This window comes from Sinohyriopsis cumingii, chromosome 6, assembly GCF_028554795.1.
Source record: "Sinohyriopsis cumingii isolate HCF-2022 chromosome 6, ASM2855479v2, whole genome shotgun sequence".
Classification (NCBI taxonomy): domain Eukaryota; kingdom Metazoa; phylum Mollusca; class Bivalvia; order Unionida; family Unionidae; genus Sinohyriopsis; species Sinohyriopsis cumingii.
The window spans coordinates 21,791,043-21,811,976 of NC_142966.1; the positions used below are offsets into that span (position 1 = coordinate 21,791,043).

Here is a 20,934-nt window from a genome sequence, read left to right on the forward strand (position 1 = left end):
TTCTTTCTGCTTTGGATAGCAGAAAGATTACAGTTCTCACCCTCCTTGATTTGTCTGCAGCATTTGACACAATAGACCATGATATATTACTTCACTGGAGACACCATGTATTTGGTACAGTCTTACTGTGGTTCAAGTCCTACTTGGTCAACAGGACACAAATTGTGTCTGCAAATGGAATACACTCCAGCCCAGTTAATCTATGTTGTGGTGTTTCACAGGGGTCTGTTCTTGGACCTGTTCTCTTTATTTTATACAAGTGTCATAGATCATCCTCCAGTGTCTCACCAATTGTACGCTGATGACACCCAAATATACAAATCTAATCTAGCCACCCAACTGAAGTTGATGCTACCATCCAAGGTGTAGAGAGGTGCATTTCTGATGTGAAATCATGGATGACATGTAACAAGCTGCAGATGAATGATCATAAAACTGAGGCCATTCTGATCACAACACAAAGACTTTCTCAGTCACATCCTTTTCTTTAAACAATAAATATCAGTAACACCAACATTAAATTCACACAGTCAGTACGAAACCTAGGTATCACTCTGGACAGTACTCTCACGTTGCACCAACATGTCATGAACATATGCAAGGCTGCATATCTTGAGCTGAGATGAATCAGCTCCATTTGCAAATATCTTTTCAGTTGATGCCACTAAAACACTTGTACGTTCATTAGTACTTTCAAGACTGGACTATTGTAACTCACTTCTGTCTGGTTCATCTCAATACCTACTCCAGAAACTTCAAAAAGTTCAAAACACAGCTGCTCGGATCATACTTAAAGTACCACGATCAGAGTACACCTCCCTGCTGCTCTGTACCCTACACTGGCTATCCAATCGATCCAGAATCAAACACAAAATTTGTTCTCTGTGCTACTTTTCACTGATGGACTCCAGTCCAACATACCTATCCGACCTCACCCATGTGTACACACCATCAGGATACTTACGATCCTCTTCTGACAATCATATACTCATTATTCCCAAAGTAAAAACAAAGTCACATGGACAACGTTCTTTTGCATCCCAGGACCCAGCAACGTGGAATGAATTGCCCACTGAACTTAGACACAAAGACACAGTGATCACATTCAAGATTGCTCTTAAAACTCACTTATTGCGACTGCAAGAACAAACTTAAAGGCTTAATAATGTTCCCTACCTTAAATATTTTCAGAATGTTTTTAAATATTTTTTAATTTCATGGCATTTGCTTTTAGTAATAATATCATTATATATGTTTTTTTATGTTAAAGTTGTTGTCTAATGTTGTAAAGCGCTTAGAGCTTCTAAAGATTAGGTGCTATACAAACTCATTATTATTATTATTATTATCTTGAGACATTGCATTATAATAGTTTTATTTTGAATTTTACAGGATACAAATCCGGTGGCCCTGGTTCAGTTGATCTGAGTGGAGAGTGCACACACAGTGCTTCCCTCACCCCAGACAAAGAGGCTTTGATTTGTCTAGAGTTTCAGATTATCAGTCCTTTCTCCCCTAGCAATGCACAAGGGGAGGGAATTCTGCATATAGCCAATTTCCAATTCAATAGCCTGGACATCATTGGTAATATTTTTTATCAAACTGTATATCTTATGATTGCTATGATTTGCAATATGCACCTTGTTTTATGTGTGGTTTCATTTATTATTTTAAGATTACCAATGCAAATTTAATTTATGGCAGTCTGTTTAAGTGGTACATAGTGGTACATCTGACAGTCTTACATCGTAAGAATTGGTATTTCCATATTTTGTCCCATGTACTTTTTTAACCTTACTTCTTGAGCATTAAATCAGGATTTTGTTTACATACTGCAAAGTTACTGTTTCCATTAAATTGTCCAAAAAGTCATTTCTAAGACTATCAAATGATTTACATAGTGAATGTAATTGTTGAATAAGGGCCAATTTAGTTTAAAGGCCAGCTTCTTTTTCTCCCTGAACATCAAATGTATAATAGTATGACTGGCCACTTACTTCGAGTTGGAAGACCTTGCCTATTGTTTAGAAATGGTTGAACCCAGGGGTTGATAAATAGGTAATCTCCATGTCCAAGACTGCCAAACTTTATTTTTAGACTACTTAACTGTTAGGTTCTAAAACCCATGGGATTTCTGGTTACATTTTTTGTTGTTAGTATAAACTACTGCAAATGATTATGGTATAGTCCTACAGTGCAAGATGTAAACGCTGGTATTTTTAATATGGACAAATCGTAGTATTAGTACTTGATTATGTGGTGCTGTGCATTGTGTCAATTGACTTTGAAACTTGAAAAAGTTTTTAAGAATATCTTACTAGTTGGTGGCCCATATTGACATTGTTGCACAGAGTAATGTCTAACTGCTATGGTTTTGCTGTACATAATATAATTCCTTTTTCCTTACTGAAGTATCTCCAAGGAGAAACAAGTTGAGTTTTTCAAATTCTGTTGTGCTATTTCAGTCGGTTGAAGAGCAGTGGTAGCCAAGGAATGCTACAGGTGGTTAGCATGTGGTTATTTTTGTTTGATGAAATGATCAGGGATTTTAATGCCATGTTTCAGTACATCATAGGCTATACATGGCATCCAGTATATTTGGTGGAGGAAGAACTCAAGAAACCAAATTGGGCATTCTTCAGTCATCATTATTTGTCAACAAGCTGAAATGGTTATTGAATCCCCCACCTCCCCCAAATTTCTTACCACACCATTTAGATTTTTAAGAAGGTCTTGGAATCCAACTGGAATTCAGATTCAATGAAACGGTCCTGGAAACCTCTATGAAAATTACTTTTTGTCAGAAAATGTTCTAGAATTTGATAATAAAAAGGTAAACTAAACATTTTGTTAGAGAAAAGGTGCTATTTTTCTACTGCAACCTTGATTTTTGCACACAGTATTGTGTCTTTAATCAGTGTCAGACTTAAAAAGTGACACTTTAAATTTGTCATTTTCTGCTTAAAATCTGGATAACTCATAAAAAATAAAAACCATTTTGGTGCAGGAACCCTTATTGAAAATGTGTGGTACCAAAAATTTACCCTTTTGGTCGATGGTCAGACTGCCATTCATATTATTGATTTGTCTACCCCTGTTATGTGGTACATTTACCATTAACATGTAATTTTTTATAAATTTTACAGCCAATCAAGAGACTGTTGTGGAAATTGTAAGTTTTCTAAAGATGGCTGTACCCAGTTCTAAGAGGACTCATTCTTCTAAAGCTTTGTTGGCTACATCAACAACCAATGAAAGAGAGAGAATTTTGTCAGGACCAATCCAGGTTAAGTTGTTTTCTTCCTCCAAAACATAATACTTGATATAAAAGCATGCAAACTTTTTATAACATTGTTCTGTCCATTTTTATTTTTTTTAAAAATGAGTTCCATCTGGATACCCATATATTAATATTTTTACCCCAACCCAATCCCTCCCATCCTCACCCCTACCATCTAAATTTGTAACTGTCTGTAAGGCCATATGTCTGTAAAGAGTCTGCTTATTTGTCCATCTATCCTGGGCTATCTCCCTAACATAAAGAAATACTAAAACATCATGTTTTTGTCATGCAAGGGTATTATGTAACCCTGTTTAACCAGCTCAATTTCATTGAAATTACAGGGCCTATTAATACACAATCTGGACAAAAGAAATATAAATTTTCTAGACTAGATTGGAGATAATAATGTTTTTGACAAGATATTTGGATCAAATTATTATTTTCATTAGTAAATAAATTATCCACAGAGAGAGAAAAGTTATTTTTTGTGTCCTGATATTTAAAGTTACCAGCAAGAATGGTTAATATTATTTTATTTTTCATTGACTCACTTTTGATGTTGACATATTGGTCACTGAGAATGTTGATTATTTGACACTAATCAATTTACTTTTTTTATTAAAGACTTCTAAAGTATTATTGATGTCATTTTTTTAAACATTTGATACCCCACCTTGAATGTGGCAGGGTGTTTATTGTTACTCTTGTCTGTCCATACATCATCTCATCTCTTTGGTTTAATATGGCATTTGTGTCAATGTTTGGGCAGTGGTAGGGGGTATATGTGTTTAAATATATGGTATCTAGTCCATACTTATTTGCTAACAATCTTTTTTCCAGCCTCGGGGAAATAGTAGGATAGAGGTGACTGCCGACTTTAATCGACTCAGTGTGTTAATGATGAGAATTCAGGAGGACTCCCAAGGATTAAAGATGGCAAGGAAAGTTGCCACAGCAACATTGTGTGGAGCCAGACTTAGGGCCTCAATAGGTACATATGAATAAATCTCCAATTTTCACTTTATACTTTTTTTTAAAACGTACAGCACTTGTTTACTTATTTTAGACTGGTGATTATTAGTACTCATAGTTTTCATCGGGGGGGCCCCAAGTGGACGAGTGGTCTAAAGCGCTCTCCGTCACGGATCACTGCCATCTCACCTCTGTCTGCGTGGGTTCGAGTCTCGGATTCAGCCAATGTGGGTATGTGAGAAAACTTGCCAGTAGCTTCTCGTGGGTCGTTGGTTCTTTCCAGGGTTTTCCCGGGTTCTTCCTTCACCATTAATACTGGACGCCATGTATAGCCTATCATGTGCTGAAAACTGGCGTTAAACCCCACAACAACAACAAGAAGTTTTCATCAGGAAATAATTTTCTGCTTGGAAAATCATTGAAATTCAGTTGTCTGGATGACATTTTTGAACCTGACGGAAATCCCATGAGAGCTCATGAGACAGGGAAGCTACTCTGTCATAACAATGCCTACAATTGAAGCAGTCATGATGCCATGCTATGCCCTCCACATTCCTTTCAACAAAAAAAAATACACCTGGCTACAAAAAATGTGCATCAAATGTTTTGATTTGCAAATGTGTGTAAAGGGAACCACTGTTATGATGTCCATCCATTCATCCAGTTTTAATTTTTGCTCCAGACCTGCACAATAATTTGAAGTTGTCAGTATTTTAAGTTTTCCATAACTTTTTCTTTCAAATTTAGAGCCCTATTAGCTTAGGAGCCCTTTAGGGACATTTTGGCTTCAGAACCATTTCAGCTTTAGTGCCATTTGGCTTTAGAGATGAAACATGATAACCATTGTCATTAGAAAATGTCTCTTGTATTTCAAGGGTGGAGGAGAGTCCTATTTTCAGGGTTAAGGTCATAGGTCAGTATATAATAAATTTTCCATCACACTTTCCATTCCTCCCTATAACTTAAGAGCTATTTGAGATCAAGTGCTGAAAAATGTTATACTTGTATATCATTATTAGCAGTGTGAGTCTTATCTTCATGTTCACATTCTTGGGAGACTGCTCTGGTGGCCTAGTGGTTAGGGTGTCCACCTTGGATGCTGAAGGTCATGGGTTCGATCCCCCAGCCAAGTCATACCAAAGACTTCTAAAAATGGTACTGACAGCTGCCTTGATTGGCACTCAGCATTAAGAGGTTAGTGTTAGGACTGGTCGACCTGGTGTCAGGATAATGTGACTGGGTGGGACATCATGCTACATGTTTGTGGCATGTTGCCCCAGTACTAGACATCACTATAAACTGTCACACTGCAGACTATGTAGTGATATGACTGAATTTTTTTTAAAGCTATGCTAAAATTCCAAATCACACACACACACACACACACACACATATTTTGGGGCCTTTTTATTCTTGTCAAGTGTATTGACTTCCACTCTATGAGATAGATGCTTTTTGTGTGAGAACCCAATAATAGAGCTTTATTATGCCATACCATCCAAGAAAATCTTAAATTTTTGGAGGGTATGTAATTTATTTAGCAAATTTTGACCCAAAATATTTTCAAGGATTTTATTATTTCTATCTTCATATTTGTATTGTACATACATTTTACAGAACATTTAAAATCATTACCATTTGTAAGTGACCTTATAGTACTTCATGTTTATATTTATTTTGAAGCATTTATTTCCCTGACATTTTTTCATGCTATTTTTTCTTATTACACTTTTAGGATTTTGCTTCTAATTGGCCTCATATAGTCATTATTGTACTTTAAATTGGCACTATATAGTCATTATTGTACTTTAAATTGGCACTATATAGTCATTATTGTACTTTAAATTGGCACTATATAGTCATTATTGTACTTTAAATTGGCACTATATAGTCATTATTGTACTTTAAACTGACACCATGTAGTTATTATTGTACTTTAAACTACCACCATATAGGCATTATTGTACTTTAAATTGGCACTATATAGTCATTATTGTACTTTAAATTGGCACTATATAGTCATTATTGTACTTTAAATTGGCACTATATAGTCATTATTGTACTTTAAATTGGCACTATATAGTCATTATTGTACTTTAAATTGGCACTATATAGTCATTATTGTACTTTAAACTGACACCATGTAGTCATTATTGTACTTTAAATTGGCACTATATAGTCATTATTGTACTTTAAACTACCACCATATAGGCATTATTTTACTTTAAACAGGCACTATACAGGCAATTATTGTACTTTAAACTGCCAACATATAGCCATTTTTAAACTGGCACAATTTACTAATTATTGTACTTTAAACTGGCACCATATAGTCATTATTGTACTTTAAACTGGCACCATATAGCCATTATAGTAATTTAATCTGGTACCTTATTGCCATTATTGTAATTTAATCTGGCACCATACAGTCATTTTTGTACTTTAAACTGGCTCCATATTGCCATTATTGTAATTTAATCTGGCACCATACAAGCATTATTGTACTTTAAACTGGCTCCATATTGCCATTATTGTAATTTAAACTGGCTCCATATAGCCATTATTGTACTTTAAACGGGCACATATAGGCATTATTGTACTTTAAACTGTCACCATATAGGCATTTTTGTACTTTCAATTGGCACTATACAGCCATTATTATACCATATAGGCATTATTGTAATTTAAACTGGCACAATATAGGCATTATTGTACTTTAAACGGGCACTATATAGTCATTGTTTTACTTTAAACTGGCACAATTAGGCATTATTGTACTTTAAACTGTCACCATACAGGCATTATTGTACTTTAAAAAACAGGAACCATATAGGCATTATTGTAATTTAAACTGGCACCATATAGGCATTATTGTACTTTAAACGGGCACTATATAGTCATTGTTTTACTTTAAACTGGCACAATTAGTCATTATTGTACTTTAAACTGTCACCATACAGGCATCATTGTACTTTAAACAGTCACTATATAAGCATTATTGTACTTTAAACTGGCACTATATAGTCATTGTTTTACTTTAAATTGGCACAATTAGGCATTATTTTACTTTAAACTGGCGTCAGTGGTTCTTTCCGGGGTTTTCCCGGGTTCTTCCTCCACCATTAATACTGGCCGCCATGTATAGCCTATCGTGTGCTGAAAAATGGCATTAAACCCTACAACAACAACAACAACAACTTTAAACTGGCACCATATAGTCATTGTTTTACTTTAAATTGGCACAATTAGGCATTATTATACTTTAAACTGGCACCATATAGTCATTGTTTTACTTTAAATTGGCACAATTAGGCATTATTGTACTTTAAACTGGCACCATATAGCCATTATTGTGCTTTTAACTGGTATCATATAGCCATTATTATCATTTAATCTGGCATCATATTGCTATTATTGTAATTTAATCTGGCACCATATAGTCATTATTGTACTTTAAACTGGCACCATAGTTGTTATTTTTGTACTTTAAACTGGCACCACATATTCATTATTGTACTTTTATCTGGCACTATATAGCCATTATTGTAATTTAAACTGGCACCATATAGGCATTATTGTACTTTAAATTGGCACCATATAGGCATTATTGTACTTTAAATTGGCACCATATAGCCATTATTGTAATTTAATCTTGCACCATATAGTTGGATTTTATACTGGCACCATAGATGTTGAAGATAAATGATTAACTTTGGTATATTGGTATATTATCACCATGAGGTTAGATGCATTCCACATCGGGTGCTTATCTTCAAGATCAAAGTTACAGGTGTATCTTTTGTTTCTGCTTTATATTTTACAATCTATTGGAGAGTCAGGGATGAACCATGGTGCACTTGCTCTATCTTATGGCCTTGTTCTGCACTTTTACTTCTATGCCCATAGAACTGGAACAAGAAACTCATCTTTCAGGGGATAAAATATCACTGAATTCACTTCTTTATTATATTTCAGACAATGAAATCAAAATGGATGGATCATTAGATGGATTCCATGTGTTTGACATCACGCCAGAAGGTCAAAAACATCACATAGTTTTCAGCCTGGGACAAGACACATCTGGTGTAAAGTCTGCACAAACTAATTCCCCTATTGATATGTTTAAGACAGCTTCAGAATCTGTGTTACTGGATGATTCGGAAGTGGAGCATAAAGCATTTTCTCTCAAGCTCACCAAACCACGATTTGAAAGAGTGGATGTTTTCAGTAATATTTCAGATGCTGAAAGCATCACAGATACCGTAAAAGTAAAACTAAAGATGGCTTCATTATGTTATACTCACTCAGCTAGACTGATACACGAATTGTCTCAGTGTGTATCAGAGTTCAAGGTCTATATGACCTCAGTAGCTGATTCCATTAAAAATGCTGCTACTGAGGTTGCCAAAGGATTAGTTGCTAAGCAACAAATGTTTGGTCACAAAACATTCCATTGTAGTACAAACAGTCTGGATGGGTTAGGAACCAGTCAAGTTCATTTAAAGGATGAAACCTTTGAGACAGAATGTTTGAACAAAAGTACACGTCTAGAAGATAATATGGATGATGATGAATTTCATACAAAAAGATGCATTGTTTTAAAGGCCCATCTAGAAAGCCCTGTGATTGTTTTCCCAAGAAGCCCTGTTAGTTCAGAAGTTCTAATGGGACATTTGGGTGAGATTTCATTATCTAACTCCTCTAGTCATAATTTAAGGGAATTCCAGGATAGTGTACTTATGCATGACCAGGAGAAAAATAGAGTCTTTGTGATGGTGAGAAACATGAATTTATATTCGCTCAATCTTGACAATTGTGAGAATGTGGGATCCTCTTTTCTTAACCTTCAAAGACAGATGTCAATTAGTTGTGTGAATGGAGTGCCAATTGTACATGACACAAAAATTGAGGTAACGATTGACCATATAGCCCCAGATGTGAAAGTTATTAATCTTGATACAGTAAATGACTTTCCTTTGTCTGAAGAATCAACATCAGTTAACCCAAATGAATCATTCCAAGGACAAGATTCTCAGCTTATTTTGGATTTCCGTGCCAGGATTGCTACCCCATTAAATATTGTCTTATCTAAACAGGTTTATGAACAAATTCTTCAAACTGTTGAGAATATTTCTTACACAGAACCACAGGACTTTAAAGTGAATTTAGGAAATATAAATGCAAATGTTGTTGATGGGAAAACAGACTCAGTTAGAGTTACCTCCCTTGAAGGAAGCTCACTAGGGTTGAAAGATCTAAATAGTTCAGACTTCAGCATTGGGTCAACTACAAGGTCAAAAAGTAATACTTCACAGTCTAAATTCATTACAAAGAAATTGAAATTTGAGGTTCCACTTTTCAAAGTGGAGATGAGAGGAGACTTTGGTGAGGGAGAGCAAGGTCTGGTTGATTTGAATTTGCATGAATTTTCACTAAACTACTATAAAAACCATCCTGCCACAACCAGCTTTGAGCTGTCCCTGAAGTCTCTTGTCATGGATGATCTTCTAGAAGAACAGTCTTCACCACACAGGCAAATCATGGTATCAAAGGCACCAATCAGAGAGGAGCAAGAGATCCATAGAAAGCCAAAAATATTTTTATCATCATCTTGCCCTGAGAGCATGATTTTAGCCCCAGTTCCAATTATGCCATCATCTCTGCCATCCAGCTTCCATAATGATCTTGAAGGCATGTCAACACTAAGACCTAAGCTGACCCAGCAAAGTTTCAGCAACAAACATTCAGCCAGGTTAATAATGAGGTTCCGGTTTTGTAAATTAGGTCTCCTCGTTATAAAATACTTTGCTTGCAGCATTCTACATTAGTGTTTAGTTAACTGAAAACATATTTTCAACCTATGGTGAATATGTTTTTTTAGCACCACAAAGGTAATTTTTTCCATTACATATCTTCCTTGATCCTGTATAAGATAGGAGAGAAACTGCGCTACCTCTGAAATCCAGCAGTCACAGAAATACTAACTTTTGCTTTGCCTTTCCCATCTATATACCATGTTGGCAAAAGAAACTCTTCCCACCCCTTTTCATTAACATCCTTTACCACCACTAGGTGGCTATGGTTCTTGACTCAGTTTTAGCATTACTGCATATTTTAAAAAATTATTGTATTAATAGTTATAGTTAAATTTGATATATTTTCCGAACGGTTGATCATTAAATTGTCCAGCATTAGTCGAGTTTTGGGTGATTGCAGTTGGTTAAGGCTACACAAATCCTCATGTCTGCAATTCTCTATCCGATTAAGTAATCACAGATCATACTACCAGCCTGTTAGGATAATCCCTTAAAGAAACAAAACTTGTGAATATTTGCCTTTAGTCAGCATACCAAAACATGATAGCTTCTTTCCTCTTTGTCCTGCCAATGCTGAATGCATATGATCATGTATTATGCTTTCTTCTTGGTCTTTGTGATAGTTGTTTCTGTTGGCTAACTTTAGCTAAAGTAATATGGTATTTTAAATAATCAGGCCTATCACAGGTGTTTTATGCAATATTGACTTGTGGGATAATGGCTTAGAATCCCACATGGAAGTTGTAAAGTTACCTGACAGTTAAGACACAGGATTAATAATATTGGATTTTTAAAGAAAACATAATGCATACTTTTCTGGTCAGGGGTTGCCAACTAATGGAATAGTGATGGACAAGAAGAACTGTCAAATGATATTTCATTTGCTGATCTCACTTAGGTAAAATAAATGTGTGACACTTTCTATTAAGCAGCACTGATGGTGAGTGTGCAGTTAGTGCATACATTGCTGGAGCCATAGCTGACTGCCCAGTGAACAGCTGTGCATACCCTCTTGCCAGCAGCTGAGCCAACTGCCCTGGCAGCCATCTGGTACACTCTGTAGCTATTGATACTAGCAAGACAAGATGTGGAATTTGTCTTAACACCAATTTGACTGGCAAGTAATTTGCTCATGGCTCATCTGTTAATGAGATGCCATGACACACTTAAAGATTATGGCAGTGCCAAGTCCAGGGTTTTGGGAATGTTCTGCATGGGCATGAAGGTAGTACAGTAAGTGCAGGGATAAGCTTGATGTCTTAGCATATCAGATCCCATAGTGGAACATACTGATTTCAGCTTTAAAGTAGTGCCATGGAAATACATGTGTTACCAACTTATCAATGCCCACCATCAACAAATGTGAGCTAAGCCTTCAATGTCAAGGTTGTAGTGGATTTGGAAGATGAGAATGAACATCTTCCTTCAGTCTACTGCTTTAGTCAGTGATGGTGAAGGAAGTATCACACTGTTAGAGACAAGTTGCAATCTGGGCATTTCTGAGGCATGCTGTTCTGAACACCAGGTGCCAATGACACATTTTCATCATGCTGTTTTCAGACACATCTGGACACATTTACCACAGAGCTTCAGACTTTAGATATAAACAGAGATGTTGCTAGGCCACAAGATTGCGGGCTCTTGCAACGAAAACCATGAGTCGTGAAACATGTTTAAACCAATTGGGGAAAGGTAGTGCAAATTATTTGCAGTTCCTGCAAATTGTTGTATTCCATGCGCAATGTAATTGTTTTTGTTTCCTTTTTAAGACAACAAGTAAAAATAATGGCATGTCAGATAAGTCTTGTTCATCGATTTTGCCAGTGATCTTAATCAAGCTATACTAAGGTAGATTTAGTGTTTGAATACAAGCATTGGTATGATTGAGATCTTTGGCAAGGGGTTCTGATTTAATTGTCTCCTAGAGGGATATAGCGAATTGATCCATTGATGAGCCATAATAGAGTTGTATAGTGTAACAGGTAACGAGTTGTATAAATGTCCAAATGGAAGATAACTAAATTTTTTACGGTGAGATCGTCTGATAAGGTTGATGCTATAGTATAAGGGGAAAGCTGTCATGTTCCAATACAAACTGAAGACATTGCACAACCCGATGACACAGAAATAGCCAGCACCTTTTGCACAGCAAATGGAACTGGAGGCTGAGAAAAAGAAGGAAAACTAACTGAAATGCCAAGACCTACAATTGGTTAAGAAAAGATTAAAAAAGGCGGGATTTAATGTGTTTTCTTTTGAGGATATAAGAAAGATAATCCATTTACAAATTAAAATATTTGTACAGGGTAACCTTGGCTGTATATAGCCTTACAAAAGTTGTGATCCTAGGGCCAACATGATCGAGTTGTGGAAAATTATGCGATTTAGTTCACACAACAGAATTCACACTGCTCTTAACATCAGAAAGTCAATAAAACTGATGACTATTCAGATACAACAGGGTTTGACCATTTCCCATTTTTAGAAGCTTTGAAGAAGTAGAGTGAAGCAGAGAATATTTGCCACCTCAGCGAACTAAACTGAGTGTGCATGTACTTTATAAATTTATTGTCAAGGAAGTGATATAAAATCATTAATTGCTTGTGTTGAATTAGTTATGCATGCATAGTACCTTTTAATAATGCCACCCATCAGATCCCAGTCAGCATTGTCCTTCCAACCCCCAACCCCCATGAAGACAGGTGGGGGGACCTCTTCTTCTTATGTAAATTCCTGGCAGCATCCCTGTTTAAATAATACAGCAGTGAATATGATGACTTCACTGTTTTACAAGGTAGGTAGATTTTTATTTATGCCACCTGTAAGCTTATGTGTAATATATTGTTGCAACATCTTCCATGTTAGATGTACCAGTGATGCACCTATTACAAACTGCCCACCATTGTCACGCTGAAGCCTGGGCCATGCATGCATTATTAAACATATGGGAGGAGTTTTTAAGCCTATGGCTGTCCAACTCCTACATGGTTTCGGTAGCAAAATCAATTCCAGGAACTGGCAAAATGTTAAACAGCATTATTTTTTTGAAAGCCTTAACCCTGCAATTGATTCACTTTTTGTCTCCAACTTTTTGAGAAGAATGTGCTATCTCCAATTACTATTCAAGGCAACCACTCCATGATATCTGATATTTTTGTGGAAAGAGTATATAACCTGTGGCTGAAGTGAGTAATATGCTTCATGAAGATTTCCACTGATCAGAGCGGTCTGCAGTACTATTGTTCAAATATAATGTTTTGATTTGAGACATGATGCATAGTCAATCTTCTTGAGTTGTCATTTCTTCCGTCAAAGAGATAAGACTGCATTCAGGTGGTATGTGACCCACATGACCAATAGGCCATTTGATGCCGGTCAAGTGAGAAGAATTAGTATTTTCTTCCTATCCATGTATGGTCATCATAGGTTACATGACCATCAATTGTGCTGCTCTCATGTTTGGAGAGCAGGTTTTATTTCATATAGGCAATCCAGTTATTCTTCTCATGAATGGTGCCCATGGTAAGGTAGTATGCTTAGCATTTTCTCCTCCTATTATTTTCTTAATGTTAATGGGGTCAGAGAATGAATTCAGAAGAGAAAGCAAATATTGTTACTCTGAGAATACTTAACCCAGTCACATTACTATACAATCCTCCCACATATTACTCCAAATGTGAGTATTCTCATTGAGCTATCACTCTCAAGCCAAAAAGAGCAAAGAACTAGCTGCCATGAAGTTAATGAGAAGGATTGGGAAGAGATTCCTTGCCTCTATGATACATAAATGGGAAGAAGAAAATTTGTGTCTCCTTCTGTGATCATTAGATTCAAGAGGTAGCATAATATTTCTCCTAACTTTTATGTATTCTCAGAGTAAAGTTACTAAAAAATCAGCTTTTTCCTTTGTTCAAAATCTAAAGAAGTGGGGTCAAAATAGAGAGCAGTCAGATCTTTCCCCAATCATCCAGACAGGGTTGAGAGTTGCTCTAGCCCTCCTGCTGTGCCTACCAGTAGAGACTGTCCCTTGTTAGTTGAGGTAACTCTTACCCCTAAAAGTCTCCCCCCCTCACAACAGAGAGACATTGAGTCACATAGTTCTGCCTACCAAAAGCAAGAGCTGGATAAATACATCCCATCTCTCCGCATTGATTCTGATGAGTTTGATGCAGAGAAAAACAAGGTGTTTGTGGTTCCCTGCTCAGTCAAGGCAGCATAGGAGGAAGCGATCTGATTTTTTAACAAAGTAGTTAAAGAAGCTTACCATCTTGTGCCTCATGACCTTCAGGTTCCAAGGACACTAAAATTTGAGTTCTTAAAGAATGTATGAATATAATGGGGATATGTAATAAGTACAACACCATGTAAGTGTTTTATTCTGAGTTGGGGGGAAAAACTTCAGCTTAGCAACATACATCTCAGCCCAACGACCTTGACATAGTCATATGGCAAATCAAACTCATTCTTTCCACCCATTCAGAACAAAACACAAATCTAGTATTGTCTATGTACTGGGTGCATTTTGTGTGAGGCCTCAGTGTTTAGTGTATATAGTGAAAGCATTTTGTGTGAGTTCTATGTGAGGCCTATTTGTTTAGTGGCCACTTGAAGTTTTTAGTGATGCATGAGATACACTTTTCTCAATGGCTGTGTCTCCAAGGTTACTCAAAGGCTGCAATTGTAACCAGGTAAACCTGGCTTCTGGTGGTGGAGAATTGTAATACTCCTGCAGCATCTTCGCTGGTCAAGGTACTGATACGTTAAACTATCTACACCTTGGTGGATCAGTCATATGTTAGAGTGTTTCATGTCTGAATTTCATTGGATGCAGTCATTGCATCCAGTCAGAATCATGGTGTTCAAATTTGAAGCACACAATTAGAATGAAATAAAAATAAACAGTTTTCCACTGCCAGTCTGTGTTGGTATTTGCACAACTACATTCTTTCCCTTAAATACCTGTTATGGCTTCTCTCTGGTACATAGTCAACACTTTCAATGTTAAACTGACAAAGTATCTTTTGACATTGATTGTCTCCAGCATTTTTTGGCTGATGTACAATGCACCTCTGTTGCACAGTATTGGTTAGTTGGCATTACATACAAAGGGAGATAACTCCTAATATCCATTGGATGTTGCTGGGACAATGCACTGAAATATCTTATTGATCCGCCAAGGTGTAGATAGGTCAGCATATCGGAACCTTGGCTAACGAAGATGCTCCTGCAGCAGAAATGAAAAACAATGATTTTAAAATTGATTCAGAATCTGTTTTAATAATTAATGCTTACATTAGCTGCTGGAGGTTATAATATGCTTCATAGAGACAGTCTGATTAATTAGTTATTAGTTTCTGTTTTTACTTTACTCTTGAAGGCATTGATGTTGGTGCATTTTTAACAGTTACAAAATAACCTGTCATGCCAGTGAAAATAAACTCTGGGATCATAGTGCATATAAGGATCAATTATTCAAGTTTTTGTGCATAAAGATTTTGGTGCAAAGCCTAGATAACTCCAATAACACAAATGCTAGTATTGGTGAAGTTGTTCCTAAAGCATTTTGAATACATTGACAAAAATTGCCAGCTTTGATATTAAGCATGTATTAAAAATCACTTCCATGAACAGCAGTGATTCTACCCAAGATAAGTGCTGATTTTAAATTCTCTATATCTTAGAAGACCAGACTATCCCAGTACACCACAATATAAGCCCAGACATACGACTGAGGAAGTGAAGTCAAGACATGGAGAGGATGAGAATCTAGTGCATGTAAATGTTTTGCTTGTGGACAAGGCCTCCCCAGAGTACTACACTAAGTACAAACAGGTACATTCTGTTGAAGAGTATTTTACCTTGTGTTAAACGATGTTCAGGATTATTTTTTATTATGATATATTATTTTAAAGAGTATTTTACCTAGAGGTAAACTTTGTTCTAGAATATTTGATGTAGAGGTGTACTCTATTGATTTGTGGTATGCTTTTGTATTGGAGTATTTTACTTGAAGGAATCCTATGTTCAAGAGTTACCCGTAGGTACACTGTCTAGAGAATTTTGCCTTGAGATACACTTTATTCTGGAGAAGTGGTTCCCAATCCCCATGTCACAACCCAAATTAGGGTCATAAGGATATTCTGGAGGGTCATGATGGGTCTGCAGGATTCTTTTTTAAGGGTGACAAAACTTTTGAAAATGTGGAAATAAGGTGGTGAGGCTTTGTTAACTTTTTTTAGGGTCACTGTCAAAAAGGGTTGGGAACCATAGATCTAGAGTATTTTACATTGAGATATACAATGTTCAAGATTTATGATGTGCTACACTATGTTCTAGCTTGTGTATTTATCTACTACAATGGTCAGTAGTACTGAAAATAAACTTCTGTATTTGACCTAACTGCATTTCAAGTAAGTGATACTTTATTCTCAGTAATTAGATCTTTTCCATGCTTTTTTGTGCCATTTATCAGATTAGCTCTGCAAAGTAGAGTTAAACTATTGCTCTCTTCCTGGCATTTGCATTGGTGTCCACATTGATAAAAGCAAAAGGCTTATTTACACCCTTAAATAATAATAACCATTCTTTCTTCCTGGGTTCTAACTTGAATGGGTTTCATAGTACCTATCCAAAGGGAGGGGGCTGAGTAGGTGAAATTGTTACAAATGTGTACAGTAGTTGCACGTTCATGGTTAATTGTTTTTGTTTAGATCGGCTATATATATATATATATATATATATATATATATATATATATATATATATATATATATATATATATATATATATATATACACACACACACCACACCTATTGTGACATTGCTATAACATGGTGGTTGGGGTCCATAGAACCTGACTGTTATAGACTGAACCATGTTATAACCAAACAAGTCAGCTGAAGAAAATGACGCATGTACCTAAAAAATGGCTGGGGTGGTGGTGGTAATAAAGAAGCGCAAAAGTATGTGCTTTTGATTCAGTGAAGACAGACTAATCTGAAATACACTTGTATATTGCAACATACATTTGTGTTTTAGATTCCATAATCCATTAAGTACTTTACATGTATTTGAGTGTAGATCACATGTTAAAAAATTCGTTTTCAGTAACTTCTCATTAGGAAACACAAATAACATATATATATAAAAAATGGTACTCCTTGTTTGATCCATGTCCAATAGTCACAAAGCAATTCACTATGATGTTGTCGCCTGTAGCAAATGGCTGTATTTGTCTACATGCTACATGTATATGTACTTAAATTGGCCTAGATTTTGATCAGCTGGTGACAGCTATCATCTTGCTGAGGCTACCCAGGGAATAACGTTATTCATAGGGATATGAAAACATGAACAAATTATAATGTTTAACAAACATCTTTGCAAGATACCCTATCTTCAGTTAACTTGACAGCCAGAAACCTATGGTTTCAAAAGATTGGAAATTTAATTTGCTTTTTTATGCCACCGTTGGTAGTGATCGTAGGCCTACACTTTTTTTCCTGCATAAAGGAAACTTTCACAGCACAATAAGCATGTTCCAGTCACTTTGGAAAATGAAGCAATCCATCAGATTCCGTTGCTTTTTTAAAAGTTTTTTGCTGAATTCCTTTGATCAATGGTGCTTCTTTATTGGAGATTGTAGTTTAGTTGGCTTTATTTGTTTAAGGGTGCATGTGTTATTGAAGTCACCATTAAAGCGCAGCTATAAAGGACCTAGCAAATGCTCATTTCTTATTGCAGGAGCAACGTCAAATAATTGTAGAACATCGTCCGAGGCTGAATGTATTTTCAATTTGCTCTGTATTTATATAGAACAATCAGTGCTTCAGAGATAATTAGTTTTCTTTGAAGTTTCAGCAAAACATTTTTCTGGATACATTTTTATAAAAAAAAAGGAATTTGCCATCGTTTGGTCCATTGTAGTAGTTACTGTTCCTGCCTTCAAAGGTTGGTCGTTTGTAGCTGGAAGTTCCAATAGCATGACCATTGGATAGACCAACAAATAGATCTCTGATTTTTTAAAATATTATCTGTTAACATTTCTGGTAGCTGAGCAATATGCTCCCTTCCATGCATGTGTCAGAATTTAAAAGGGTGAACAGTTGTTTTGTTCTAACATGGATTACTACAGAAATGTGTTTTGTCGGATTTAATTATATGAGTGAAATGAAGAGAGATTTTACTTACCATCTAGGGGCCCCGAGTGGTCTAAAGCACTCTCTGTTACGGATCACTGCCATCTCACCTCTGTCTGCGCCGGTTCGAGTCTTGGATTCAGCCAATGTGGGTATGTGAGAAAGCTTGCCAGTAGCTTCTTGTGGGTAGGTGGTTCCTTCCGGGGTTTTCCCGGGTTCTTCCTCCACCATTGATACTGGCTGCCATGTATAGCCTATTGTGTGCTCAAAAATGGCGTTAAACCCTACAACAGCAACAACAACAACAACAACAACTTACCATCCACATACAGTGGTCAGTCTAAATAAATAAATTAATCATTAGCGAGCGGCCAATAGTTTGACACTGTTTTGTCTGAAAGAACCATTATGAGATGGTGCCTCATCTGGTTGATCTCCTCTACTCATTAAAGTATATTTTATACATCTTCCTTGTACCATACCCATACCATAAAAGTATATTCTATACATCTTCCCTGTACCATACCCATACCATTAAAGGGAACTGCCCTATATTGTTCATATGACTGGCTTATGTTGTTGCATTTTAATCTTGACCATATCGATTTTGGGTATGCTCTGTGCATAATGTTCTTTATAAAACCCTGGAATTGGGGATGCTTCTTTATGATCACTACTCCATGATTCATGAGTTGGTAATTTCTACATTATTTTATACTTCACTGATTTTGGTTAAATATTTAGTTTGATGTTCATTTCTCATGATTGTACATGCTCTAATCATGATACGATATGCATATCTGCTAATACCACAGTCTTAAAGCAAAAGGTTCATTATGACCTATATTCCATATTTTTCTGCATTTAGCTTATGACCACATGAGGTTTTGGCACTGAAAATCTTTGATTTACAGATACATGTGCCACTATGACTGCCTATGGTTTCCATATCTTTCCCTCCTCAGTGAGCAGATGTTAGTCCCCTCAGGAGTGGTCTAGACAGACAAAGATTTTGAAGATAAAAACAGCAGTGAATGTTTTTCAATTATGGAAGGAGTTGTGATTTAGAATTGGATGTTTCTGATTCCTACCAACACATGTGATGTCATCAGTAGCCTCCAACTGCAGTTCCAAAGATCTGTGCAGTCTTGATTGGAAATTTCCATTTTGTTGTCAAATGCATTTTCAGATCTGCTGTGCTCTATTCAGACTTGTGATCCCAGTGCAATGGTCCCCTTCTTATAAAGCCACCCCTTTTGCACTGGGGAAGTGGCCTTATAAGATGGATGGCCTTTCCAGAGGGGAAATAAATATTTTGTGAAAACTATATGTAATGTAGGTAGTAAGAAAGCTACATACTTCAGACCTTTTATTTCTTCACTTAAAAGTAACATTAATTATTAAACAGTTCTTCTTGTCTTATGAATAGACTTATTTCAGCTGAACATGCAGTAATAATAATAGTTCCTATTCTTGATATAAGGATGAAATGTGAGTCGGGTATTGTTATGCATGTTGCAAAACCATTCAGAAACATCATTTAAATCTTGCTACATACATTATTCTCCCATTGCTGCTGATGATTCTCCTAATCTGTGACAACATTATGTTTACTCAGTTCCTTAAAACATGAAAATTGCATCAGTAAAAAAGTTTTTGTTTGAAAGTAATACATCTCTATTCATGTGATGATATGTTTTGTAATGATTTATTTCTATGTTGCGATTTAATTATGAAGCTGAAACTTTTGTCGATTGGATGATCATGATAAACGAAGCGATACATGTACTATCACATGATTTTTTTGGTCTTTGTGTCGTAACCTGTTTTGTTCAGGGTTAAGTTGTGCATGTGTTAATTCACAAAATCTATATTTAGCCAGTGCTGACCATGTTATGATTATGACAATTACATCTGCTTGTAATCATCAGATAACAACTCTACACCTGTTTGAAGCCCAAAACCAGATCACAACATTTGTTGAGCTCATTTCCTGTAAACATTATCTTTTATAAATAATGATATAATATTAATCTTAGAGTTATATGTATTTTAGCCAACACTTCTTTCAGTATTGGAAACCTGACATTGGGAGACAGGTATTGGTAGAGATAATCTGATTACTCACCTTATCATATGAATTAATTATTGGTACTGGACATTTAAAATAAATTGTGGCCACTTGTATTAGAAATATTTTAAATTGTTGTACTAATATACTGGTTGCTGGTTGCATTAGAGTGGTGGCCATTCTTGAGGGGTACTTTTGAACACAAACTCATCAGTGCCGATGGATTCCAATGGATTCTGGCCGTAAAAAGTGGGTGTCCACTGGTCGGTCGGGGGGGAGGCATTCAAGAGGGGAACCACTGTATGGTCACTGTATAGATGGGATCAAGCATTTCTCATAGGATGGATCATTTATCTTTCAGTCTTCCATAAAATCTGCAGATATTCAGGTCAACCCATGATGAACTTTCTCTGATGAGGTGAAATGTCAAGCTGTCAACACCCATCTTCATTTCAGAGCCTGGTCAGTCAATGACCTTTCTCTGATCTGGTAAAGTCTTTTTACATATGACCTTGCTCCCAACACCATTGATTGTCCAGCCCATTCTGAAGTGATAGATTCTGAGTACAGAATAATTGTGACTGTTCCATTCTAGTGGGAAAAATCGTGGATCAGCAACCTCCAGAACCAAGAGACAGAGATTCACAATGAAG

At 36.2% G+C, this 20,934-nt stretch overlaps 1 protein-coding gene across 6 annotated transcripts in view; it reads left to right on the top strand.

Annotated features, from left to right (window-relative positions):
- LOC149796476 (intermembrane lipid transfer protein VPS13D-like) overlaps positions 1–20,934 on the top strand; it is a 360,667-nt gene that overhangs the window by 135,426 nt on the left and 204,307 nt on the right. For 4 of the 6 annotated variants that reach the window (XM_089961181.1, XM_089961184.1, XM_089961183.1 and 1 more), the window contains exons 27-31: positions 1,393–1,584; positions 3,147–3,286; positions 4,124–4,274; positions 8,231–10,007; positions 15,753–15,903. In XM_089961181.1, the coding sequence (XP_089817307.1) occupies positions 1,393–1,584; positions 3,147–3,286; positions 4,124–4,274; positions 8,231–10,007; positions 15,753–15,903 (2,411 nt within the window). The remainder of the gene's footprint in view (positions 1–1,392; positions 1,585–3,146; positions 3,287–4,123; positions 4,275–8,230; positions 10,008–15,752; positions 15,904–20,934) is intronic. The other 2 variants (XM_089961182.1, XM_089961187.1) reach the window with 1 other exon arrangement.